The 27,563-nt window shown below is 39.8% G+C and overlaps 1 protein-coding gene across 3 annotated transcripts in view; it reads left to right on the forward strand.

Annotated features, from left to right (window-relative positions):
• MYB (MYB proto-oncogene, transcription factor) overlaps positions 1–27,563 on the forward strand; it is a 34,360-nt gene that overhangs the window by 1,460 nt on the left and 5,337 nt on the right. The window contains exons 2-15 of one of the 3 annotated variants that reach the window (XM_045843252.1): positions 3,021–3,138; positions 5,560–5,631; positions 7,105–7,197; positions 7,446–7,666; positions 9,324–9,558; positions 10,716–10,796; positions 11,196–11,300; positions 12,584–12,838; positions 13,755–14,105; positions 15,615–15,757; positions 16,700–16,814; positions 16,906–17,031; positions 17,920–18,030; positions 19,841–19,948. In XM_045843252.1, coding sequence (XP_045699208.1) covers positions 3,021–3,138; positions 5,560–5,631; positions 7,105–7,197; positions 7,446–7,666; positions 9,324–9,558; positions 10,716–10,796; positions 11,196–11,300; positions 12,584–12,838; positions 13,755–14,105; positions 15,615–15,757; positions 16,700–16,814; positions 16,906–17,031; positions 17,920–18,030; positions 19,841–19,948 — 2,134 coding nt within the window. The remainder of the gene's footprint in view (positions 1–3,020; positions 3,139–5,559; positions 5,632–7,104; positions 7,198–7,445; positions 7,667–9,323; positions 9,559–10,715; positions 10,797–11,195; positions 11,301–12,583; positions 12,839–13,754; positions 14,106–15,614; positions 15,758–16,699; positions 16,815–16,905; positions 17,032–17,919; positions 18,031–19,840; positions 19,949–27,563) is intronic. The other 2 variants (XM_045843250.1, XM_045843251.1) reach the window with 2 other exon arrangements.

The raw sequence follows: 27,563 nt of genomic DNA on the forward strand, positions 1-27,563 counted from the left end.
GTGTGGGCCCTGCGGTGGCACCCGCGGACCCTGCCTGGCTGAGCGGGGAGCAGCGCGGAAGCATGGCTGGGCGCCGGGGAAAGAGGCAAACTAGGGGGCCCTGCGTCCCTCGCCCTGGGTCTGGCCGAGCGGGGCGCGGGTTCTGCTCCTGAAGTGGTTTCACCTTCGCTTTGGGGACTTAACAGTAGAGAGCCGAGGTCACCTATTTTTTCTGAGAGCAGAAACTGGGAGGAGGTGAGCAGAGAACTGGAAAGGGTAGCGGAGAGGAGGCGCGGTGGAGACTCCGCGCCTCGAGCTCTCGCTTGTCCCCGCGGGGCGGGGCCTCTCGGTTCCCTGCGGCTCCCAGGTAGCGGAGGGGGGAGGCGGCCTGGAGGGGCGGGAACCTTGAACCTGCCTGAGGGGGAAGAGAAACCCGGCTGCGAGCCCGGAGCCGTTTCTTGCAGGGCCAGCGTCAACTCGGCTGGGATTATTAACCAGGTCAGCGAAATGAGTCTGAACCCCTTTTCTAGAATCACAGAATCGGCCACAAGGCACTTCCTCCCGCTCCCCTCCCTCTTCCCAACCCCCAACACCTCTTTTCTTTTTCGTTTCTTTGCACGGTTTGTTTCCTTGACAGAATGTAATATTCATAGTTGTACTCCTGTAACCACACCGGGTCTAGCAGGTGGGGGAGTCGAGTGCATCAAGCCTGAAATCAGCCTTTGAAAGTTCTCTGACTGTTGGGTCTGAGATCTTGTCAGAACAGATAAAGGAAAAGTTATTTCAGGTCCTTAGTAGAAATTAATCATGCTACTTAGGCGACCGGAGACAACTTAGAACAAGGAAATCGCATGCAAATCGCAAAGGCGAGACCCCTTGCCCAGCCCGCGGACCGACCCAGGCGCTGCGCGAGCAGCCCTTGGCTCTCCCTCTGCTCCCGGCATGGCCTCTTCAGGACCTGCAGAAGTCACACACCACGTTTCCCCCCAGGATTTCGCCTCTGCTGCTGTGCTTAATTCTTAAGAGGCACAGAAGACATGGGATCATTATTTATTAGCACTGGAAAGTACCTTAGAAATAGAACCCAAATTCTTTATGTATACGCGAGGAACCGAGGTCCTGAGAGAGAGGAAGTGATTTGTCCAAGTCACGCAGCTAGGTGGAGGCAAAACTTGTACTGGCTGCTTCGCCTCCAGAGCCCTAGTCCGGTTCTATGATGCCTGTGCTCTCTCAACTGATGTTGGCTGCCCCCTATGGGCGGCTGAATATATTGCTTGTTCCTGGGTGTTGAGCTGTTTCTAAGAGAGTTCTGAAAGTGAGATCTCCAGATTCTGCCAAACCTAAAAAGTTAAATCGACTTGAATCTATGGCTCCACTTTGATTACTCTGGTTTTCTTGGTATCCTGGATATTTCACAAGTATGCCACTTCATTTCGGGGATTTCTAAGGAGTTCCCTGTGAACCTTTCAAAAGATGCTGACCTATAGCTCTGGGCTTTTAACAATATTTTCACTTGTGATGCTTGTGTTTTTTTACAAAAGGGAAACTATTGCAATTATTGATCAGAAGTTATGAGCCTGTTGCTGACACTGCAGAACAGGACTAGGCTCTTGTTTGAAGGGATAGACACTAGATGAAAGAAATGGTTATAGATTATAAATACAGTTTAATGGCCTTTTTTAATGATGGCATTTTTCATTTGGGTCATGTCCTACTTGTCACCATGCATCTTGGACTTTCAGGTTGTTGCCAAAATAATAGTTTTAAATTGTAAGAATATCTAATTCAGGATTTTTAAATCACTTTTGCTTGACTTATAAAGGGTGGGTAGTATATACTTATAAGTTAGCTTAGGAAGACAAATCTGATATGCATATAAACTTCCTTTTTAAAAATAATGAGTTGTGGTATGGTATTGCTTTATAGTATTATTTTATTGGTCTCGGTTTCATGGATTTCTCAATATTACAAATAAATTCTAGTGAAGTTGCTAAGAGTATAATCTTCCTTCATATCTTAATTTTATAAGTAAAATTATAAGTAAAAGTAAACTGTGACTGTAAAACTACAGTATAATTCAGCATATGATTAACAAATATTAAGTATAGAGTAACTTCAAAAGTCATCCAAATTCAAAGTTTTGGTCAGCTAGGTAAAAAAAAAAGTCTGTTTTGAAGACAGTAATTGGTTTTTTTATAAAGCCCATCTGGAAGAATATCTCAGTTTTGAATTAGGTACATTTTAAGATATTTCAAATACCATTCCGTTAAAGGAAGAAAAAAACAAAAGAGTAAATAAGATTCTGACTGTCAAGTGGCCTAATTATTCACTTAGTGACTGTGGAGACTGAGTGTTGTAAACATGGCTACAAGTGGAATCGGCCTGGTCTGGAGTTCTGAATTGTTTTATATTAATGTTCTTCACAAAGCAGATCCCTTGATTGTCTTTATCCTTCCTCAGGTTTTTAAATCCTTTCCTCTTAGATTCTCTTAATCCTCTAATCTTTAAGGGATGACTATAATTATATTGTGGGGTATACTACTTCCTGATTTTTTCCCTCTTAATAAAACACCAGTCCCATTGGAACAACATAACTGAGTTGTTTATTGTATTTGGGAAATATTATTTAAGTGATATGATGTATGCCAAAGACCTTGAGTGTATACTTATAAAAAGGGCATGTGCTCCCATTCCTTTTATTGTCCTTAACGTTAAGTTTTAAACTTAAACCTTCATTGGCTGGAGGGTTGCCAAATGTGTAACTTGTCACTGGTCTAACAGTAACAGCAGGTTTAAACATGCAGAGCAATAAGAAAGTGCCAGGTCCTTGGCTGTATCTGTGGAGACCAATAACAGCAGAACCAGTTTACAATACTGGAGCAACAGAATGCAGAAAACAATCTTGTTGTGCAAGTTTTCAAAGTTTTATCATCATAACCTTTGAAAAGGTTGCTGAGGAGTTTTTGTGTAAGTTTTGCAGCCCAGTAGCTTAAACCTTCTTGTTTCAGTCCATATCTGCCTTTTCTTTTGTGTCTCTGCAGCATATACAGTAGTGACGAGGATGATGAAGACATTGAGATGTGTGACCATGACTACGATGGGCTGCTTCCCAAGTCTGGAAAGCGTCACTTGGGGAAAACTAGGTGGACCAGGGAAGAGGTAACTAATCATGTTACTAAAACATGGGGAGACACTAGAATGTATCCATTCATGAAAAACAAAATTTCAGCTAAACTACAAGTGCTCAAGCTCAGGCTTTTGAAATCTTAACCTAGCCTGCCTGTGCAGCATACTCATACTTACCTCTCACCGCTCCCTGTTATGTACGCTATTCCATACATTTCCAAACCATTTGTAGTTCTTTGAGTGTCCTCTCCTTCTTACTTTGTGTTCCATTGGTGTTGCCCATTGCCTGACTTGTTCTTGTCCTTTTGCTCCACAATTTCTAACTACTTCATTACCTGTGAAGACACCACCTCTTCTGTGAAGCCATCCCTTGCTTCCATACAGGTTCGATGCACCCTCCAATCCTTGGATGCGTGTTCTTACTATTGTCGCTGTGACATATCTGCCTCTTCCGGTAGACTACAAGTCTACTGAGGGTAGGGATGCACATGTGTTCATTTTTATGTTCCCTGAACTCAGAATTGCTGACACAAGATGGAATATTAACAAGTATTCCCTGAATAAATTGATGAATTGCTATTTCCAAAACCAAAACAAACAAAAGAATAAAGTAACACTCCCATAGAACTTGTCTTGTTATAAAGGATTCATTCTTTTTAAAATTTTTTTGTCTTTATTTATTTTTAGAGAGAGCAGAAAGGAGGGAGAAAGAAAGGGAGAGAAACATTGATCGGTTGTCTCTCGCACTGCCCCAACTGGGAACATGGCTTGTACCCAGGCATGTGCCCTGATGGGGAATCGAACCAGTGACCTTTTGGTTCACAGACAGGCACTCAATCCACTGAGCCACACCAGCCAAGGCTCATTTAACATTCTTGATATATAATATATGGTATTTCACAGAGCCATATACATGAAGGTCTGTTTTAAAAGCAATCAGTAGTAGAAGAAGATATATCTGCTTCTTACCTTTTCCTGATAGCTTATCAAAAGCTTATCTTTGTAGGAATGAAAAAACAGTTAAGGAGAAAAATTAATATATGGGACAAGTTACTTTATCTTTAAAGTTTCAAAAAAATTCAAAGATTTTTATTTATTTATTTTTAGAGAGGGAAGGGAGGGAGAAAGAGAGAGAGAGAGAAACATCAATGTGCGGTTGCTGGGGGTCATGGCCTGAAACCCAGGCGTGTACCCTGACTGGGAATCAAACCTGCGACACTTTGGTTCGCAGCCCACGCTCAATCCACTGAGCTACGCCAGCCAGGTAAAGTTTCAAAAATTTTACTCTTTTTAAAAAGATTTTATGTTAGAATTATTGGTACTGACTCTTCAGTTTTCTTCTACCCTACTTCTCTTAAACCAGAGCTCCTCCTCATAGGCAGGCAGGATTTCCACTGAGGTTCACAGGAAATGCCTATTTTACCTGTGGAGATTTTGGCCTAGATGGTCCTTAGAGATACAGAGTTCTGTTGTTAACACTGGTTTCCTAATTCCCATGTCTGTGTCCTACCAGGGATCCACAATGTGTATAAAGTTAACTTTGCAAGAAAGTGAGGGTTCTCTTTCAACTAACAGAACATGTTTAGAAAGAGTGAACTGAAAGATTCCCCCACCCCAATGTTTAGTGTCTTCTGTGTTCTAATAAGTTTCAATTATGGATATCTTGGTACAAAAACTAAATGATTTTCTTACATCATGCATGCCTTTAACTTTAACTAAGAAAAGTGATCTTCCAATAGCGTAGTGGTTGAACTATTTCTCACTCGAGATCCTATCCATTGCCATAGTTAAATGTCTTGAATCTAACATTGGAGTTCATTTCCCTCTCCTCCCCACACACACACAGGGTAAAACTTTAAATGGTTAGCATCCCTGGCTGGCGTAGCTCAGTGGATTGAGCATGGGCTGCGAACCCAAGCATCGCAGGTTCGATTCCCAGTCAGGGCACATGCCTGGGTTTCAGGCCATGACCCCCAGCAACCACACATTGATGTTTCTCTCTCTCTCTCTCTTTCTCTCTCCCTTCCCTCTCTAAAAATAAATAAATAAAATCTTTAAAAAAAAACTGTTAGTGTGTACTAAATATTCAAGAAGCCAGGCATTATGCTAAATGTTTTACATAGTTACCGAATGTCACCCCCAAATAACCTTTTTGACATCATCCTTCCCATTGTTTAGATAACAATACCAAGGCCTAGAAAAGCAAAATTAAATACCCAGCCTTGTACAACTGCTGAAATCAATTACTGAGTCAATATTCAGACTCTGGTCTTTCTGACTTTAAAATAAATCTATTCTCTAAATCAGTATATTACATTAATTACCTCTTGTATTTGTATATTTTGAGAGATTTTTTTCCTGAATTAGATGATTAGATTGATTTCCCTTTGCTTGAATAGATTAGACCTGTACAGTAAATGACTGATATCCTAGGATTGCCTTTAAATGTCTTAGGATGAAAAACTTAAGAAGCTGGTGGAACAGAATGGAACAGATGACTGGAAAGTTATTGCCAATTATCTTCCGGTAAGTCAGTAAGTTTTTCTTTCTGTAAAAGGAAATCTTACACAGATCTTTAAGTAAGATATTTTAGGAGCATATATTAAGACATTACATATCTGCTCATATATAAGAAGTAGAGGGAGAAATACCTCACCCATAACTTGTAGTATATAACACATATAATTAGTGTATCTAAATATTATTATTAATGGATTTTATGATATTTTAAATTTTTTTCTCTTTTATCTTTTCATTTGTTAGGACAATATAAATTATCACTTTCATGATTTGTTATATGGGAGACAACTAACCTTATAATATTTCCCCAAGTCACCTTCTTTTGAGTTTCCTGTTTTTTGTAAAAGCCATACTTTTGATACCGCAGTTTAAAATTCTGGAGACCTTCCAGACTCACCTCGCTCCGCATCTCCTACACTTAAGCAGCAACTAAGAGTTCTTGAAATCCTGTCAGCAGTCCCTTCTTTTCATTCTCCTCTCTGTTCCTACCCCCTCTCCTCTTCCCTGGATGATTACAATGGCTTCCTACTTAGAGTTTTCCACTTTTTTATCCACTGGAAGGGGAGCTTCCTAAAAGGCAGCTGAACCCTACCTTTTCAAAACCAGCATCGATGACCTCGTCTCACAAATTAAGTGCACTGCCTGGGCCTGGCACACAGAGTCCTCCCATGTGGCTCCAACATAGAGCGCCAGTTCTGTTTCTGACTTCCTCTCCGTAAGCACACTCAGTTGGACTCATTTCTGCTTTCCCTCTGGGCTTTTGTCCCGGCTGATGCCACTGTCTAGAATGTTTTGCATAGTTACTTCATGTCCTCCAAAGTTCCTATCAAGAGCTTTCCCAGACTTCTCCCAAGGAAACATAATTTCTCCTCCTAAGGAGGCATTCCTTTTCCCACCCCAGTATCATTTTGCATTGATTTCTTCTTGCCTATGAATCAAATTCTGCCTTCTACTCATTGTATATTTGCCTTTTCCTACTTATAAGATTACAAGCTCTTAGAAGGTAGGGCCTATCTTTATTCTTGTCTGAAATATTAACAGTTGTGTCGCTAAATTGAAGCACATCTCTTAGTTTGAATGGGAGTCATGAGAGTGGGTGTCCATAAAAGTTTGACCTTAATAATGAATCTCTAACAAGGCTTAATCTTGGCCCTAGATACTTCCACATGCAACAGACTGAGATTAAGTTTAAGTTAAATTCACAGCCATATGTGCAATATGATGGTCCTTTTGTTCATATGGCAAGACTATTGCCATCAGGAGGCAGAACTTCTCACTTAAAATGCAACTTTGGTATGTTATTTGTATGTTTTTTAGTTGTAAAGTAATGAGGGATAGATGAGCTCTCCAAACATGGCCTTGTATGTTCTTGAACATATTCACTGTATGTTATCTGTGCATGATTCAAGTTATAACAAAGTCTTCATGAGCACTTAGCACATCATATCTACATGACAATGCATCCTCTTTTTTGTCTAGAATCGAACAGATGTGCAGTGCCAGCACCGATGGCAGAAAGTACTAAACCCTGAGCTCATCAAGGGTCCTTGGACCAAAGAAGAAGATCAGAGGGTAAGTTCCTTCTTCATTGGCATGTGAATCTCAATTATGAATATTCCCCCCAAATGTCCTTGTTGAATGTTTCCTAACTTGAAGAAACAGGTAAAGTGTGCGAACAGGAAGCAGAGGACTCTATTCCTATATTTTCAATGAATGAAAGCAGATTTTTAGAAATTTTCTAAAGAACTTGTAACAGAATGATTACACTGACTCATTACATAACATTAAAACATAGGTTATTTTTGTGTGTTTATCTGAAGGTGATAGAGCTTGTACAGAAATACGGTCCGAAACGTTGGTCTGTTATTGCCAAGCACTTAAAGGGGAGAATTGGAAAACAATGTAGGGAGAGGTGGCATAACCACTTGAATCCAGAAGTTAAGAAAACCTCCTGGACAGAAGAGGAAGACAGAATTATTTACCAGGCACACAAGAGACTGGGGAACAGATGGGCAGAAATCGCAAAGCTACTGCCTGGACGGTAATAATATGTCAAAAAATATATTCATTGGGAAGAATAAGGGAGCGGGTGTTGAATAGTCTGTTTTCAATGTATGGTGAGTGAATTACATTCCATCAATCGTGTTTCATTAGTTAAGCCAGATCCATAGCTTTCAGAACCAGAGGAGATCTTAGAGTTTATCTGGTTGAGCGCTGCGAGAATCCACCCCATGCTGAGCCTTGGGCCAACTCAAGCTTTCCTCAGCCTCAGTGTCCCCATTTTTTAAATGAGTAATAACATAGTTCATAGGGCCAATGTCAATATCAAGTAACATGCATTTCAAAGCACTCTGTAAACTACAACACTCTAAACATAGAGAAGGAAACTGAGAGGGACTGCTTGTCTGTGGTCTGACTTCACAGAGCTGGGTAAGCGGCCAGAAGGACCTCAGCCACCATTTTCCCTACACTAGCATTTCGTTATACCACTTGGCTTGATTTTTTCTTCTGAAGAAAGAAATAATGTATTTATCCAACCTAACATGACTGCTCCCAGGTTTTTAAATAATGTCAGTGTTATGCTTTCTTCCTAAAGAATAAGGCACAAAAATGACCTCATTGTGAGGGATATGTATGGAAGCTCATTTTTGTCCATTTTCCCTATTTAAACAACCGTAACAGATTTTCTGTAAAGCTTACATAAAAAATATGTAAGTCAAAATATTTTAAGTAGTTTTCTTCTTGAGCTTCAGAATCCAAAAGTGGAGGAAGCATCATTGCAATGAAGGCCATGGTTCTGGTGGTTTATGTGGTGATGCTCCAAAGCATCTCCTCCCTGGCAATTCAGAATAAGCTCAGTGAATTCGCCAGACTGATAAAAGGATGCCTTTTCTCCCATATGGTCTGAGAGGATGTGCTGTTGATTCTTCTAAAAATTTAAGGGGCAATTGAACTTCCTCTTTCTTCAGCATACATTCCCCACCCCCATCTAAATAGTAAAAAGGAGGCTTAAAACGGTTCTTTTGAATTGAGAAACTGTTTTCCTGAGAATTGAAAGACCAGTAAAAATGCTTTGCAGTTGGAAAATATATTGGAAGTTAGCATCTTTCCTTTCTGGATCCCATTTTCTGTTCTCACCTCTGTCTGGTTAACAAAACAATTCGAGGTGGTTTTCAAAAAGTGGGAGTTTTTTCCACTCGTAATTTCTGGCTCGTGCTATTGGAGATGAAGAGAGGACAGTGAAGTGGCAGCAGCATCACTATCGTCCACCCGACTTCACTCAGAGCCTGTTGTGGTGTCCACACAGGCCCCGCTAGGCCAGACTTGAAGGAGTAACTTTCTAGGACAGCAGGGACTTGGAGTCGTATCAGAGTCTTGTACCACAGTCAGAACAAACATGAATTGCTGTTGTATTGAAAATACTCTTATCAAAGAAAGAAAATGGTTAAAGGATTTCAATATTCATAGAAAACTACAACTCCATATTATGTAATTAAGAGCTGTGAATGCATTTGTAACTAGGTAATAGGGGAAGCATAATTTTAGAGTGCAGAAATGACTGAAATGATTAAAAAGAAAAGACATTATTGGTGGACCAAAAGAAAAGGTCTCTGTTAGAAACAGTTTTCTGTCAATTAAGTCTAATCTGAATTGAAATTTTTGTTTGTGAAATTTGTATGTGATATATTTCTGTGCAGAACTGATAATGCTATCAAGAACCACTGGAATTCTACAATGCGTCGGAAGGTTGAACAGGAAGGTTATCTGCAGGAGTCTTCCAAAGCCAGCCAGCCAACTGTGGCCACAAGTTTCCAGAAGAACAGTCATTTGATGGGTTTTGCTCATGCTCCACCTTCAGCTCAACTCTCCCCAACTGGTCAGCCCTCAGTGAACAATGACTATTCGTATTACCACCTTTCTGAAGCACAAAATGTAAGCCACTCCTGAGAATTTCGTTTAGAGAGAAAGATGGTTATTTCAACTCTAGGTAATGCTACCACCCTGCAGTTTCATGCTTTTCGGAGAACATTTATAAACAGGTCACAGGGTAAATATTGTTCTTCCTGATATGTTTCTGGAAACGAGGGTAGTAAATGATTTGTCCAGGGTTACACAACTCACACAGAGACAGTGCAGACTAGACTCCAAGCTGTTTCATTCTGCCTCTGCCTCTAGTCTAATTTGAAGTTAGTTGTTGAGTGTAAACTTACTGTAGGTCCTGTTGAAGAAGAAGGCAGCTGTCATCAAATTCTTTTCTCTCCCACAATGAAAGTGAGTGTAATTACACTTAAAGAGGACACCGATCAACACTGAAATTCGACAGATAATTTTAAGTTCCATTCTGGTGGTGATCGAACAGAAATGTCTTGACTTACTCATTCTGTGTTTACTTTGTCACTCCCTGTCTGGAGCAGTTACATGGCACCATTCCCTGGCTTCTCCTTTTATCCCCCTGGGATCAGTGTGATCCCTTCTCCATTTCCCGATGTAAAGAAATGTTCTTAGTCAGTGGAAAGAGAAGAATAAAGAGGGGAAAAAAATTGAGAAACTCGCATCTTAAAATTAACAATAAGAAATGGTGTAATTTACCCAAGAATGTAAAGCTCACATGCAAATTCTATGCAAAATATATTGGTTGAGTTTTGAGAGGTATTTGACTACAGACTTTCCAAAAGGTCTCAGGTGAACGAAGTGCCACAAGAGGTTTTGTGCTACTTACTAAAGCTCATATTATCCCCAGAGAAATATTTTTATTTGTAAATAGCTAATGCCATAAGTTTTTCCCACCAAAACTTCCATGCATTTATGAATGTATTTTAGATTTATTTTTTATTGTGCTTTTCCCTAATTAAGGAATACTTCCTGCCAGGATTGATGAACACTTTAAATTTCTTTCACTATGTTGCTTTAGCTACTTAGCTGTTATTAAAGGCCTGGGTAAAGTTTCAAAATAGAGGGGGTTTTTTTAATGTGAATTTGATCGGTGGAGTTTTTTTTTTCTTATCCTTGAGCAAAACCTCAGGAAGCCAAGTCCCCTGAAGCACACGCAACCATGAATGACTCGTCCTTTGTTCTGCCTTTGTGTCTAGGTCTCTGGTCACGTCCCGTATCCTGTCGCGCTACACGTCAACATAGTCAATGTCCCTCAGCCAGCCGCCGCAGCCATTCAGGTAGGACCATTGTAAGGTCATTTCATAAAGAGGACAATAAGTGTTCTCCTAAACACTTACTGTCACCTGACCAGCTGAAATAAAAACAGAAGGGATGAGTGCAGAGATGGCGGGAGCTCCAGCCAGCCACCTACCGCTCTTCACTTCTTGAGTGAGCTTGCTCAGGAGTTCTCAGATTCTCTGATGTTAGAAACAACTCGTCAGTCAGCATCCACTGTAACCTCAGAGGTCACATCACCCCCTGACATCTAGAATGGCGTGCACAGAGATTTCTCCGGCGGCCCCGTTCAGCTGGCAATGGTTTCATGCCAGGCCCTATCACCGCGGGCCACAGCCATTGTGTTTACAGCTTCCAATCAGGCCCTTGTCTTTTTTTCCTCCCTGAACTTTTCATTTCAGAGACACTATAACGATGAAGACCCCGAGAAAGAAAAGCGAATAAAAGAATTAGAGTTGCTCCTCATGTCAACTGAGAATGAACTCAAAGGGCAGCAGGCGCTACCGGTAAGAATGTCACTGCTGAAATGGTGCTTAAATGGGGGAGAAGGTAGCAGCTTTATTCCAGTGCTGTTCTGTGTCTTTCCCTTCTCTTAAAATAACACATAATCAAGACTCTTGAGTATCTATTTAACAACGTTTAAACATGAGAAGTTGCTTGTGGTAGAACACAGTTGCTATCAGAATGTTGACTAAATTGGAAGTAGTCGTCTATGTTACAGTAGAAACTCAACGTCTATTAGTGATTATCCTCACTGATTTTTTTCTTTAGAAGGACTATAATCAATTCAAGGACTATCAGAGATCAAAGGAATAAAAATATGCATTTTCTTGCAAAACATTGTATCTGTATGATGCCTATTCATTTCATTTTTTTAATTATTTTTCTTAAGCTGGATTTTCATACTTTATAATTTCAAACATGATTTGATGCATGTTCAGTGTATCCCTGTGAAAAAGATGCACACATTCTCTCCATCAATAACATGAGCTGTTCTCTATTGTTTGCTTGTGTGAAAGCTGTGCAGACTATTCTTGAATTTTGACATCTATTTTAGTGATTGGGCAGCAAACTGGGAAAGTGGCTTGTAATTCATAACATAGGTAGTTAACCAGCCAAGAGAATAAAAGAGATGTGATACAGAGTAAATGTTTTTTTTTTGTTAAATACTAGAATGATTGTATGCTTATGTTGGCTTGACCACTTTTTAACTTGAATGTTTTGCAATTTCTCCTGTTGCGTGGTCATGCTGAAAGGAGACTTCTGTTACTTTGCTCTTCTGCTTTCCTAACCACGTTGATTTGGCAGCCCTCACTGCATCAGCGCAATCCTTAGCATATGAAAGGGACAGAAGCAACAAGAATATAAGCAGATAAAAGTGACTCTTAACTCTTGCACTTTCCAGCCTTTATGGAGGTTAGAAAGAGAGTAGGAGAATTCTTAATTCACAGCAAACATTTAGGATCCTATTGGAAATTACATTACAGTAGATTTTTAACTCCATGTGGAGGCTGTGCTTTATAACACAGTCCCTTTGTTTGCACTTTTAACAAAGGGAGGGCAATTAAAGTAATTGTGTAGATGACAGCCTACACGACTATCAAAAAGCAGGGTCTTGCATTGATAAAAGGAAACATCTTGACAACTGTTTTATAGGCGCAAGTTTTGGATGATGCAACTACTTTTATCTTTCCTCCAACAGCATCTGATACCTTGTGCAACTTCATTGCTAAGTTCCTTCTCCCTTTCTTCTCCCCGCTCTTTCTTTCTTCCCCCACCCCCTCCTTAGACACAGAACCACACATGCAGCTACCCCGGGTGGCACAGCACCACCATTGCCGACCACACCAGACCTCATGGAGACAGTGCACCTGTTTCCTGTTTGGAAGAACACCATTCGACTCCCTCTCTGCCTGTGGATCCCAGCTCCTTACCTGAAGAAAGCGCCTCTCCAGCAAGGTGCATGATCGTCCACCAAGGAGCCATCCTGGATAATGTTAAGAACCTCTTAGAATTTGCAGAAACACTTCAATTTATAGATTCTGTAAGTAGAATTGTTAAGGCAAGTTAATGTTTTTAGAAGGGGAATGAGGAAACCCATTTCTCAAATCATTGCCATTTTCTGTAGCAACTATCATGTTATTAGCATATATTAATGTAAGGGTAAAAGCATGATTTTAATCTTTGTGTGTATGTTTTCTCAAAGATCTGATTTCATACACTACCCAGATAAAAGGTAGCTTTTCACACATTTTCTTCAAAATGCATATTTTTTAAAATATTAAAGTTAATGACCTATTAGTAGAGCTTGGGTTATGGGGATGATGTTTTGAGTTATTTTTTTTATCTTTTCATTTGTTTACTTTGTGTTTCTCCAGAATTGTGCTTTGCTTTTGAATAGCACATTAAAAATTATGTTTACTTAGAGCTTAAAGCAATCTTTCAATATGTTCAAAGTGGTAATAAGTTCACTGGTGGTACATGGCTTTCTCCACAAAACATTGATTATTGATTGCCAGTCCCAGTTGGTTCACTGAAGCAAACCACCTTTAGGGAAACAGACTTGAGTTCAGCCCCTCAAAAAGAGACACTCAGTTCATTTCTTTGTTTTCCAGTTGGTCAAAAAGCCTTTATTGCATGCCCAGGAGATAGGGAATGAACACTGCCAATGTGCCATCTAGAAAAGGGTTTCTTTTTGCTTTGGATTGCATGCAAATGCTGGAGTAACCAGGGGTCCCTGCATCGCTGGTGCAGGACCAGCCTTGGGGCAGTATGGCAGACCTACGTGCAGTGTATCCGAACAATTGTTAATCCTGAAGCTGTTGCTCAAGAAATCAAACCAGGGGCGCAAGCAGGCGCTTTCTTTGCATTCGGTGTCTCTTTCTCAGTGCTGTGTTTCAGTGATGGCACACATCATGCACACACTGTCTCAGAGTTCTGTGCCTCCCACATTGTTTCAGGATTCTTCATCATGGTGTGACCTCAGCAGTTTTGAACTCTTTGAAGAAGCAGACTTTTCACCTAGCCAACAGCACACAGACAAAGCCATACAGCTCCTGCAAGGAGAGGGCAGTGTGAATAGACCTGCAAGAGAACCTAGCAAACGCCAGTTGAGTGAGGGTTCACTTGGCCTGCTCAAGCCCATACCCCCTGCGAGGCACGGCACAATCCCACTGGTCATCCTTCGAACAAGGAGGGGCCATGCCAGCCCCTTAGCCACTGGCGACTCTAGGTCCTTCATACTTGCTGATGTCAGTGGTTCGACTCCCAATCGGTCCCCTGTCAAAAGCCTGCCCTTCTCCCCCTCACAGGTAGAGCACAGTTTCTGCACAGCTGTTACTAATTTTCAACAGACCACTGAGCCTTAACAATCTAGAAACTAATCCTTTGGAACAAATGACTAATTACTGCTGCCCTCACTGATTTCATTCCATCGTTGAATCGAGCTGTTGCTAAGTCATACTTCCTCCCCAAGTTCAGGCTCTCTGTAGGCTGACTGATGATTTTGTCATAATTCTCTCTTTTGGATGGTATGAAAGATGGTTAGTTGCATGAGATGTGCTTTTATTTCCTTCACCATTAAAGTTTAACATTTCCATCCCTTTCTCTTTTCCCTCCCTTTAAAAACTTTAACAGGTTTCTGCCTTTTTGATCACTTGCCAAGTGATTCACTGACCCAGGGGAGGGGGGAAGCAAACTATGGCTGGGTTGCAGCTAGAAATTTTAAAGTTTCCACTCCATCTTTAAGTGAAAAAGTGTGGGAAGAGGATGAGGACAAATGCTTAAGGAAAACAATTTATGTTTTAATTTTCTCTTCTCAACATTGGCTCTTTGGAGTTGTGCCATAACATTTTATTAGCACAGTTTTTTGCCAATGAATATTCTTGTTTCATGTAGTGTTTTTAAAGGCATGAAAATTTTCATTCTTATCAGAAACTTCTGTTTCTTAATTATTAAAATAATTGAAGTTCATAGATAATTTGGCACTTTAAAACACTTTTCTAACAATGTCTTGAGTTTGTGTTAAGAACAGTGTTAAGTATGAACAGATGATGCACTCACCAAAATAATCATCTTGCATTTTTGCTTGTATTTTCCAAGTTGCGTTCTGGATAATATTTGTTCTGCAGGATTTTAATAGGTGTTCCAGAAAAACATCTACATATATAAGTATATAAGTTTGGGAAGTACTGCATTACATTGAGTTAAAAATTGCTTTCTTTATTACAGGGCCTCCCACAATTTTTAATACACTGATGTGCACTGTGAATTTCCAGAAGGAGGTTATGATATGTGTGTTTCCCAAACTTATTTTACTTTGGAACTGTTTGAGGAACACCTATTATTTTCCCAGAACATTAATGTTCTAAGAGACACTACCCATTTATTATTCAAGTTTTTCCACACAATGTAAACTTTCTGTAATAATGTCTCAAAGATCATTAAAGAGAGAAAAACAGAGTATAAGAAAGAAACAATCATTACTTTCCAAAAAATCACTTTTGTAAAGCTTTTAATCTCAAAGTAAGAGTGCATCTCATTTTCTTAATGGCAAGTGCCATTTCTTGACAATATTTTCTTAGGATTTTGCAAGTTTCCCAGCGTTGGGCCTAGATTTTGTTTCTCAGAAGTCACACTCCAAATCTTGGAGCTCAATTAAAATAAAACAATACCCTGTCCAGCACCACACGTCGTCAGCATCTTTATTATTTTACATAATGGGTCAGTAAAGCATACTTGCTTGTTATCATGGTGTGATTTCTAAATTGGGCTGAATAAAGAATGACTATTTAAGTAATTGTTTTTCTTCCCACATTTAGTTCCTAAACCCTTCCAGCAATCATGAAAACTTAGACTTGGAAATGCCTTCTTTAACTTCCGCCCCTCTCAGTGGTCACAAATTGACTGTTACAACTCCATTTCATAGAGACCAGACTGTGAAAGCTCAAAAGGAAAATACTATGTAAGTCCTTGGTTCAAGAATGAAGTTATTTATCTTATTTACTTATACTCAGTTAATGGAATGTAGTCCCCAAATGTCTGTTCCATCCGTATGTATATTCCACGTTGAGTAGGTCTGTCCTGGGCCTGTTACAACTACCTAGAGGTGGAAGGTGGGTGGTGGGTGGATAAACTAAATTAGCTTTTGAAGTTCACGTCAAATTTTCCTATATATGCAGAGGTAGTTTTCATATAACTTTTCCACCCAGTTTTTCTGTTTGATCAATAAGGCCTTTTCTTCTTCACTGAAAACACCTTTTCTCTTTGATTACAAGAGAAATCAGAATAAGAATGAGTGTGGTTCTTTTCAGTTCATATCTTTTTAATCTTATTTTTCCTTTTGAAATTTATCCATAGAGAGGGCCTCTTCTGACATCCCCAGTAATATTACATGATTAGAAGCCTAAGAGTGATTAAGCAGTCGTTTATATTCAATAAAGGCTTAACCAATTCAAAGAATGTCAGAGAAGATCAATATGAGTTATAATAAACCTTTCGTCTTATTATTTCCAAGTACAATAAGTACATCTTAAAAGATTACCATGTTTTCTATGGTGGGTCCTGTTTGAATGAATAGATAAAATTGACTGGTAAATGACATCAGAGCTTCACAATGCTTATGGTCATTGTAAAGACCTGAGCCAGTATGTGTGTCTTCAGAACAACTGAAAAGAGATGGAAAATATTTTAATAGTCTTATGGGGTACAGTACTTTGGTGCATTTGAAAATATGTAACGTATTTAATATCTGTTTCTTAACAATACGTGTATGAGTAATCACCATACCCAGTTTCATGTCAATAACAGTCTGTTGTGTTCAGTAGAAAAATACTGAATGTGGTAGGTGGAGCTGTGTCGGGGGCAAACGTTCTTTATTGAACCAACACTGGTTTTCTTTTGAAAGTTTCAGAACTCCAGCGATCAAAAGGTCAATCCTAGAAAGCTCTCCGAGAACCCCTACACCATTTAAGCATGCGCTTGCAGCTCAAGAAATTAAATATGGTCCCCTGAAGATGCTAGTAAGTGTTGGCAAAGTCCCGGGGTTCGGCTGGTACATGAGTTCAGACAGAAATTTTCCTCTGATGCCAACGTGCCCGCTCTTCCCTCCAGCCTCAGACCCCGTCTCATCTCGTAGAAGACCTCCAGGATGTGATCAAGCAGGAAGCGGATGAATCTGGAATTGTTACTGAGTTTCCAGACAATGGACCGCCTTTACTGAAGAAGATCAAACAAGAGGTAAATCTGAGACCCTCTGCAAGGAACAGGCTGTGAATCCTGCCCCCTTTGTTCCTCGAGGGCAGTTTGATAGGCTGGCATCAGCGCTGTGTGACAGAACCTCTTTCCATACCAGATGCTGGTCAGCGGTGCTGCCAGACGGCAGGTTTGTGGCCTTTCAATTGGGAAGCCGAGCCACTAATATCTACTTCGTGTTTGAACAGAAACACGCTGGAGAAGATAAAGGAAAGAGAAGGAAGCAGCTTTTTAACTATAGTTTCATCACTGCCACATAGATGGACAGACAATTGACACACAAATATTTAACTTTCAAGAAGTCATGGAGAATTGAAATTTAAATTAAAATAATAGTATCTTTAATTCACAGTATAAAAGTCAGGGAATCTAACTTTCAAGGATCAAAATTTTAGCTTGGTGTAACCTATTAGAAATGTTTGTTACTAGCATCTTCAGGGGACCATTAGAAATGTTTCTAATAGGTTAGACACAGTACCTCTTGAATTCATTTGTATATCAGGGTAAGTGTTTAAAAGACTGGCCAGACATCTATTCTTTTTATTCCAGCCTAACTGAGATGTGATTGATAAAGTTGTAAAATATTTGAAGTGTACAATGTGATGATCTGATATGTGTATACATTATGAAAGGATTCTCCTCCATCGAATTCATTAACATATCCATCATCTCACCAGTTTTCCCTTTTTTGGTGAGAACATTTGAATACTACTCTCTTAGAAGATTTCAATCATATAGTTACCATCAACTACAGTTACCTTGTTAAACTTGAGCTCCTTAGACCTTATCTGACAGAAACTTACTCTTGAGGGTGAACGTTTCATGGGAAATGCTAGTTCTAGAAACAACAAAGCACTTCCTGTCTGCTTTCAGGTGGAATCTCCCACTGATAAAGCAGGAAACTTCTTCTGTTCGAGCCACTGGGAAGCGGAGAGCCTGAACACTCAGCTGTTCCCACAGGCGTCGCCCGTGGCAGATGTGCCGGTGAGTGCAGGCCCGTGCCGGGAGCTGTGGGTGCCTCGCAGAGCTGTGGTGTCAGCCCCCGCAGGGGTGTCCAGCCCTGTGGTGTCTCAGGGCCACGCTGGAAGAAGAGTTCTCCTGGGCCACACATTACATACACAAATACGAATGAAAACTGATGAGCAAAAAAAAAAAAAGGCTTTAAGTAAGTTTATGATTTTGTATTGGGCCAACTTCACAGCTGTCCTGGGCTGCAGGTGGCTGGCGGGCCACGGGCAGGACACCCCTGCTCCAGACATTCTCTCGCCTGATTCTTTGCTTATTACGATTAATGTTGAATGTAAAGTTGAGGTTTTTGTTTGTGTGTTGGAAATAGATTCTATTCTATTGGAGATTTTGTGATTATTTATATTCTTAGGATTTGAAAGTCCTGTCCTCTTAAAAAAATATGTTTTCATATATATGTATTTTTCCATGAAAACAAAATGTTAATTTTTACATTTTCTTTTACTTTACTTATTTGTCTTCTAAATATAGTGTGTCCTCCTTATTAAGCTGTCACTTGGTTGGCCCTGTGCAGCGTAGTGCTAACTGCAGTGTCTGTAGTAGGTGCTCTGTACTGCACCCTGTATTGGGTTACTTTGATCACCACCATTTTTTAATAGACTTTATTTTTGTAATAGTTTTGGGCTCACGGCAAAGCTGAGCGGAAGGTGCAGAGATTTTCCCATACACACACTGCCCCACCCATGCACAGCCTTCCTTGTTACAGACATCCCCTACTAGAGAGGTACATTTGTTACAAGTATCACCCCAAATCCATAGTTTATATTAGGTGATGGTGTGCCTTTTATGGGCTTGGGCAAACGCAGAATGACATGTATCCACCACTGCAGTATCGATCTCATACAGAGTAGTTTCACTGCCCTAAAAATTCTCCGGGCTCCACCTGTCTATCCCATCCTCCCCCTCAGCCCTTGGCAACAACTGATCTTTGGTCTTTACCTTTTCTGGAATGTCTTATAGTTGGAATCATATAGTATGTAGCATTCTTGGACTGGCTTCTTTCTCTTAATATGTACTTTTGATTCCTTCATGTCTCCTCGTGGCTTGATAGCTCATTTCTTTATAACACTTAGTTACCCATTTTTAAAGTTTGTAATTTGTGAATGGTTGTCCTTTATGGTGAATCAAAGCTAGTAACAATTGTTAATACTTAGTCAATATGTACTAAGTGGTAAGTGCTATCTAAGAGCTTTAGATACATTAATTCACTTACGCCTCTCAACAACCTTACGAGGTTGATAACATCTTTTCCATTAAGGAAAATGAGGCACAGGGAGGCTTTGTCACTTGCTCCGGATTATGTAGTTAGTAAGGGTGGCTCTTGGGTTACAACTCAGAAAGTCTAGTTTCCAATGACATCCTTTTAACCACTATACTCTACTGCCACTAATTTGTAGCTCTGAAATATTTTGTTGGTACCTATATAAAATTGCTACTTATATAAAAAATAAGTAGTGCTCTCACCAGAGATTAGTTCATCTTTCATGTTTCAAAGCCGGTATTTAATATTTCACTTAGCAGGTGTTTTCCGAGCGCCCACCTCACGTCTAACTTGTCTCTGTGCCGGTGCTCGCTGCAGCAGGTCGGGGTTAGGATGCAGCCGAGTTCTCCTTTGCGCTCACCAAGGAGAGAATTTCTGGCAGTTACCTGCGTTTCTTCCCACTAACACGTGTCACGTCACAGCCATCTACTATGTACAGTGTCAGAGCCGTGTCGGCTCTCACATTATCCAACCCTTTAAATTTCAAATTATTCTCTTTCCCTTTAGAATATTCTTACCAGTTCCGTTTTAATGACTCCAGTATCAGAGGATGAAGACAATGTCCTCAAAGCATTCACAGTACCTAAAAACAGGTCCCTGGCGAGTCCCTTGCAGGTAATTACTATTCCCACATTGGTTTCTTACAAGCTGTTCACTAAAAAACTGGTTATTTTGATTTTTTAAAAAGATTTTGGACACAGAGGAGTTGCACTTTTTTTTTTATTTATTTTTAGAGGGAGGAAAAGGGAGGAAGAAAGAGAGGGACAGAAACATTGATGCTTTAGAGCAACATCAATCGGTTGTCCGTGGCACATGCTCTGACCAGGGACCGAACATGCAACCCAGGCATGTTCCCTGACCAGGAATCAAACCGGCGACCTTTTGCTTTGCTGGATGATGCCCAACCAACTGAGCCACATGGGTCAGGGCAGATGAGTGGTACTCCTAAACAACTCTAAAAAACCTCCTCAAATTCCTCATGCCACTCATATGAAACACAGTGGAAATTTTCCTTGGAGCAGGTTCCCAATGCATGGTGAAGTGAAGCATTTCTCACTGTGCCTGAGACTGAGATCATGTATTACACAGTGTCAGTACCTCCTTCTGTTTTTAAAAATTCTGTAAAAAGTTCATTGGCATAGTTCACTTTTTGTCCCCCAAGTTTTTTATGCTCCATCAAAACTCAGCTACTGTTTAGATTTTAAATGAAGTGTGAACTGAAGTAACTAAAAATAATTACAATTTATTTGACTGTCAGGGTAAGAAAGTCAAGTGTCAGTGTCATGTGGTCAACCTGTTGTTGACCCTCCGCTGCTGGGTTTTAACATCAAAAGAGATTTCCTTTGTAACTCTGAAGTCGGTGTATGTTGATGAAACACAACAAATTCCAAATTAATCCTGTGCCAAATGTAAACAAGAATGCAAAGTTTCTTCCCTAAATTATTAAAAGAAGTTCCCAAACATGAAACAGCCCCAAACCCAGCCACCTGCAGAGCCCTCCCCTCCATCCCCTGAGCTACACTGAGAGGAACTTCACAAACCCTGGGGCATAGATAGAACCCGGATTCCAAAGCAGACACTCATGTTTGGACTGTGAGTTCTGTGTACTGTCGTGGGTTGTGTGCTTTGAGAGCTTGTCCTTTCTTTAAATGGCTTTCCTATCTTTGTGGTAGGCCTTCTCTCTCCAAATTGAGTATCTTAAAACATTCCCTTTTTAAGTATCTTTGGTAGATAGCATGATTTTTTTTAAGTAATACAAATAATGCAATGCAAGTAATACAGCTGGAAGGGCTACAGGCACATTTTGATGTTTCATTCAAACAGATTGCTTTCCTTGTGGCCACTATGTGACCCAACTCAACTGCTTTGGTGAAAGGTGACTGTTGCCTGGAAGGTAGATAGGGAACATTGGTGCTTGTGGGGAACCTGCAGTGGGGCCTGAGGCAGCCAGGCCTTGGTGGGCCCCCTGTGCAGAAGACTCAGAAGATCACAAAGAATTGGGAGGTGGCAAAGGGCACAAACCCCACCGAGGCATAAAAGGGACACAGAAGACGAATTAGAAGGATGTCAAGGCAAAGGTGGTTATTTCAGAATTCTACCTAAGTGCTGATCCTGGCACCAGGGAAATGCCTTTCAGTTTTTCTTGCCCTCTTCTTTCCTAAACATCTTGGCCCTTGGTTCCCACAGCATAGAATTTGACTAAGTGCGTTCTTAAGCTAGATTAAGTTTTATGTATGTTTTGTGACTTAGCCTAGGACTCAACCTACATTTACAGTGGTATATAAAAAATTTCAAATTTTCTAAATTTGAAAGAGCAAACATGTAAATCTATTTGGGGACATTTATCATTAAAATTCTTGGTTATTTGTCTAAAATCAAATCCTAAAACTTTCAGCATGACCAAATAGTGTTCAGCCAAAACCATTAAGCTGAACATGGTACTGATACACAATACATGATGTATAAAGTTGGCGGTTGTCAGTATAGTTGACCTGGGAACAACGTGGGTTTCACACCCACAGATTCAACCAACTCAGATCAAAAACAGTATTTTCGATCTTCGATTGACTGAATCTATAATTGCAAAGGACTGACTGTGTGCATTGATCTACACCATTTTGCATAATGGATTTGAGCATCCATGGACTTTGGTACCCATGGGGGTCCTGGAACAGTTCCCCACAGATACCGAGGGATGACTGAGTTTTGGGGGCGTCAAAAGTTATGCACCGATCTTGACCTGTGCATAGGTCAGTGCTCCGGACCCCATCTTGTTAAAGGGTCAGCTGTACTTGTAAAATGTTGGTTGTCCAGCTTTTTACATTAAAGTTTTTATTGCTATTGCATTTTTTTAAAAACCAGTATTGAACTTTATTATCAACATATTTATATTTCATTTCATGAAAACACTACTTCTCTTTGAAACTCAGAATTAAGTAGTAAATTTATTTTATTAATCTACATGTCTAGCATATGAGTGAGTCCCATTTGACACCATACAGGTTCTGATATCTGTGTGTGCAGATTAACCAACTATGCACATCACAGGGTGAAGGTGATATTTGTCAGTCCTACTGAATTGAATAACTGAGACCCTTAAGTTGATTTTAGAGTTGATGCTTCCTTCTGCATTTTGTGGTTTACTGATTTACACTGCTCAAATATATTTGAATAATCTTTTATAATAAATAACTAATTTGTTTTAAGAAATATTTATTAAATGAATGAATGCTGCATACCAAGTATCTCCTTTGTTTTGTGTCATGGAGATTTGGCTTCTGATACCATAGAAAAATGTGATTTCTAAAATGTTTCAAACTTTTATGATAAATATTGGAAAATGCATCAAGTAATTTTAAATATTTAAACATATACTGCCTATATTTCATATAATCCTAATTCAACAATATTCATATAGGTTTTTATGCAATTTGGTAATTTTGTTTATTTAAAACAGTGCTTTATTGTATGTTTCCATTGACAATCTGACCTAATTAGATAGATTTCTCAGAGATGGTATTAGTGAACGTATTGTGCCTTTGTTAAATGACAAGGCTATTTGACTTAAGAGTACTTTTTATAACCTATTACTTCTGTAATCTGTACTGATAATAAATCAAATATTAAGTGAGATTTTTAGCCAAACAATCTACATATTTTTTATCATAGTGCTTTTAATTAAAACAACTAAATGTGCTTCCTAAAATATTTTAAACTGCTGATACTTCTAAGAACAGTTTATTGAAGACTGCAGTAACTATGCAATTCTGTGTTTAATCATCCCTGGCTTAAGTGGGGCAATAACACTCTAGCAGAACAGTTACTGTTTTTGAGGCCCAGATGTTGGGCTTTTGTGGTTCAGCTTCAAATGTTCATATAAGTATACGTGCTTATACAGAAATATGTGTAATACATGTAATATTTTAAAGTTAGAAATGCAAGAAGCTATGAGTTTTACATTTCATTATGATAAGTCTCAAACATACACAGAAGTATAGAGAATATTCTATGATTGAGATTTAACAATTATTAACATTTTGCCATATTTATTTCATCAAATTTTTATGAAGCATTCTAAATTTCCAGATGCTACAACATTTTACTTTTATGTATCTCTAAAAGTAAAGACATTTTCCTATATACCCTAATACTGTTCTCACACATTATTACTAACAATACTTCCTTGATATTCTCATTCTTAGGCGATATTTAAAATTCCCCATTATTCCAGAAAAGACTCTTTTTATTATTTGTTTGGTCAAAACTGAGACAGTTTCACACATTGCATTTGATTCTTAAGTCTCTTAAATCTCTCGATCGTTAAACCAGTGTCCAATAGAAGCTGTGCAGCGATGGAAATGCCCCAGGTGCCGCTGTCCAGTATTCTAGCCAAGAGTCACATGTGGCCAGTGAGCACTTGAAATGTACCTAGAGGAACAGAATTTTTAACTTTATTTCATTTAAATGGCTTTAGTGAAATAGCCACACGCCCTTCCTTTCTTCCTGGAAACCAACCATTTCCCCAAGGGGCACTGACCATTATGTGTAAGTAGAGACCAGAATCAGGGTGCTGAGTGTACCTTTCATTGTGTTGCCATTGAGAAGCAACAAATTTTAATAAATCAGAACTCTCCATAGATCCCTTAACACATGAACTATGATGCCCAACTAGAAGCTGTTGTTAGCCATTATGTACACATCACGTTATGTTTGTTTTTTTAAATGATTTATGCTTCATTTTTTTTTCCAAAAGTAATTTGTGCTGGCTGCATAATCTTGTTATGACTTGGACTTGTTTTCTTTTTAAGGTGCTTTAGCTTTAATCACAGAAATAGTCAGGGATTCATCACATAAATGTGCTGAGACCTTTCCGGTATTTATGTCTTTTGCGTAGCTCAGAATGTATGGGGCTTCCACGCTGGGCGGTCATTGTTCCACATTGTGTGGGGGTAGGGTAGAGTCCAGAAGCTCAAAAATGATGACAAATGAGGACAAAAAGCGTTCAGAAACCTTGCACTCTTCAAAGGTTACGCGAGTGCTACTGGCTGGGTGGCTCAGTTGGTTGGAGTGTTGTCCAGGGCAACAGTAGGCTGTGGGTTTGATTCCTGGTCGGGGCACAAAGCTAGGTTGCAGGTTTGATCCTGGTCATTGCGTGTACAGGAGGCAACTGATCGGTGTTTCCTTCTCACATCAATGTTTCTCTCTCTCTCTTCCTACCTTTCTCCCTCTAAAAATCAATAAAAACATATCCTTGGTGTGGCTTAAAAAAAAAGCATCACCCTGAGAGAGCCTGAGGCACACGCGCACGAGTGCCCTTCTCAGCAAGGAGAAAAGAGGTGCCTAATTTTCTCAGGATGCTTTCAATTTGCTTTACATTTTGAAATAAATACATTTTACCACCAAATACTTTTTAAGGTCGACATGTTCATTAGTAGATCCGAAACTACTTAAGTTATAAGCCTTCTGAACTTCTGTATTTTTCTCTTAAATTATAATTTCCTTTTATTCCTATTTAAAACCCAAGTGTAAAAGATGTGTTCATATGCTTTCTACTCACTCACTTTCCTCTTTTTGGTAACCACAGAGTGACAGCCTTAAATTTTAATTTCCTGACTTGGCTTGCCATGGCCTTGCTTTTTTAAAAAGTGAGCTTGAGTAAATTTCTCCAACCATTATTATTTAAACACATTTGCACAGCAGCAGTGAATTTTAAAATGTTATTGCAAGCAACTGAAACTCACTTTTTAGTTCCATCTGTTTTGGATTGCTCCTGTTTTGGAGAATTACTTATGAATTTTTTTTTAAAAAATAAGGCAGACCTTTTTGGATGATCAGTGTTGCTGAGGAGTGTAGTAAATTAGCATGCAGGCAACAAGAACCTGGGTTCTGGTCTGGATGCCACCATTTTCTAACTGCACGCCTTTCATTCATTAAATTAACCTCTTCAGACCAAAAGGCTCTTATTCATGGATTGGGACCGTAGTCCACCCTTCACTCATCGTCCAAGGTTGCTGTGCAGTCCAAGTGGACACAACGATGCTTTCAAAATGCAACCCACTTGCCAGTGTACATTGGTGGCGTCTGTTATTAGGCAAAGGCTACGTGCAACCTTGTTCTTGAAACACAGGCAAGGAGGCCTCCACCACGGCCCATCTCCTTGCCCTGTGGTGTCTTATTTCCTCTAGCACGCACTTTCTCATTCCCTGTTCCACTCTTGCAGAACTGTGTCAGTGGGTCACCAAAAGAGATAGCTGATTCAACTGATTCCTGCAATAAAGGTAGTCATATCTTTGGTGTTACAGAGATGAAACAACTAATTTACTGGGTTTTCTCTGTTTTTCTGCTACTTGTGTTGGCATGTCAACAGATATGGAAACAGCCTTGTGTGACATAGAGCCTTCCAGGCAGTTCTGAGTACAGGGTGCTCTTGCTGACCTGCCTCCCACCCCTCCCCCCTCCGAGATATGTATACAGGCACTTGGTTCTTTCTTTGGGTCACTTTTTCCCACTTGTCCTGGCAAGAGTTCACATAGCCATCAGTAGTGTATCAGCAACCTGCTTTTAATATATGTTATAAACTATTCAAGTCTGGTGGGTGGTGGGAGGTAGAAGAGGGTAAAGAGGAGATAAATGGTGATGGAGACTTGACTTCAGGTGGTGAACACATGATACAGTATACAGACGATGTGTTATAGAGTTGTAAACTTGAAACCTATGTAATTTTATTAACCAATGTTACCCTAATAAGATTCAATTAAAAATTTTAAAAATAAATTAATTAAGCAAATTTACTGAGTATAGTTTTGGGGTTGACCTGAGAAAGGCTAAATGAATGGGAAGGTATGTCAGACTCTCCACTTCATTGTGCCCTACACGTGCCCTGCCCTGGGTACGTGTGGTCTTTTGGTTTGGTTTGGTTTGGTTTGGTTTGGTAAACACTGTGATGTTGAATCCACCTCTGGCCAGCAAAGACAGACTTGTCTTTAATAGTAATTGCTTTAGAGCAATTTGGCACTTGTCTTAATCTTAATAGTCTGGAACGGATAGGTGACTAAGAAAAGAGCCATTCTTCCAACAATTTGTGACACCCTAGGCTATGTGAAATAAACTTGGAAAGTCTATAAACATGTAAGGGAAGAGACCCCTGGAGATATCTGGGACAAACTCCAAGTTTAGGCAAAGTCCCTGCCGGTTAACAATTGTCAGCTCAGGCTTGGACGGGAAGTGGAGGTACTGGTAGATTGGGCAACTTCCTGTCACTACCTGGACCTTCTGTCCCCTCACTTCAGGGCTCTTTCCTGTGTTCCAGGGGACATTTAATGCTTCCGTGTCTGTGTGCCTAGGGTAGCATTTGTGCGTGAGAAAGTTTGGTGAACATCAACCTTGTCTTAGTGACAGATCACCTCAGGTTCATCCCTGACGTTCAAGGTGCAGGTGTGTTAGCTCTTACAGCTAACACATTGTCAAAAGATGCCCCTTTGGGAAGGAATTCTGACTTTTAGAGTTTCAGTCCAAAGTATTTTCTTCAAATGGGTTAAATAGAATAATCAGATCATTCTTATTTTTACTCTTTTGGACATTAGTCATGCCTGCTTATTAAAAAACAAAACAGCAAAAGAAAAACATAATACCATCTCACAAGCTGCTTTGGTGTTACAAAATCATTTTTTTGATGATTTATGCGGATTTCTTATTAGGCCTATGAATTGTAGAGCACATGCTTTGCAAAGGCTTTTGATATCAGCAGCTATTGTGTGAAGTTGCTGTATGAATATAATAATAGTAGTAGTAGTAGTAGTAGTGGTTCAGCATGATAAAAAAAACTGTTCGTGTTCTAAATGAAAAATATGAAGATAATCTGACAGAAAACCACCTGCGAACCTGGTCTTGTCTCCTTTTATTTCTTCTGTTTTCTACAAAGGATCTGAGTATTTATTTAAAGTGCTTTAGCAGGATATCCCAGTTAAAGCCTTTGACAGTGTATTTACAGTTCGCTTCTGCCCAGGGGCGATTACAGACAGATTACAGGATCAGGAAGGTGACCGCAGGCGGGAGCAGGAGGATGTGCAGTAGGATTACTGATGCCGAAATGAATCTGGGTGGAGTGACACGTCTGCAGCCGTACAGTGGGTTCGTAATTTCACAAGAAGTCACCTGCACAAATCTGGAATTCTTATCAATCCTTTATTGTAAGTGAAACTAAATTTTAAAGAGAGGGAATACGGAGGAT

This window comes from Phyllostomus hastatus, unplaced genomic scaffold, assembly GCF_019186645.2.
Source record: "Phyllostomus hastatus isolate PE091 unplaced genomic scaffold, TTU_PhHast_1.1 phas_contig_40, whole genome shotgun sequence".
NCBI classification, from domain to species: Eukaryota; Metazoa; Chordata; class Mammalia; order Chiroptera; family Phyllostomidae; genus Phyllostomus; species Phyllostomus hastatus.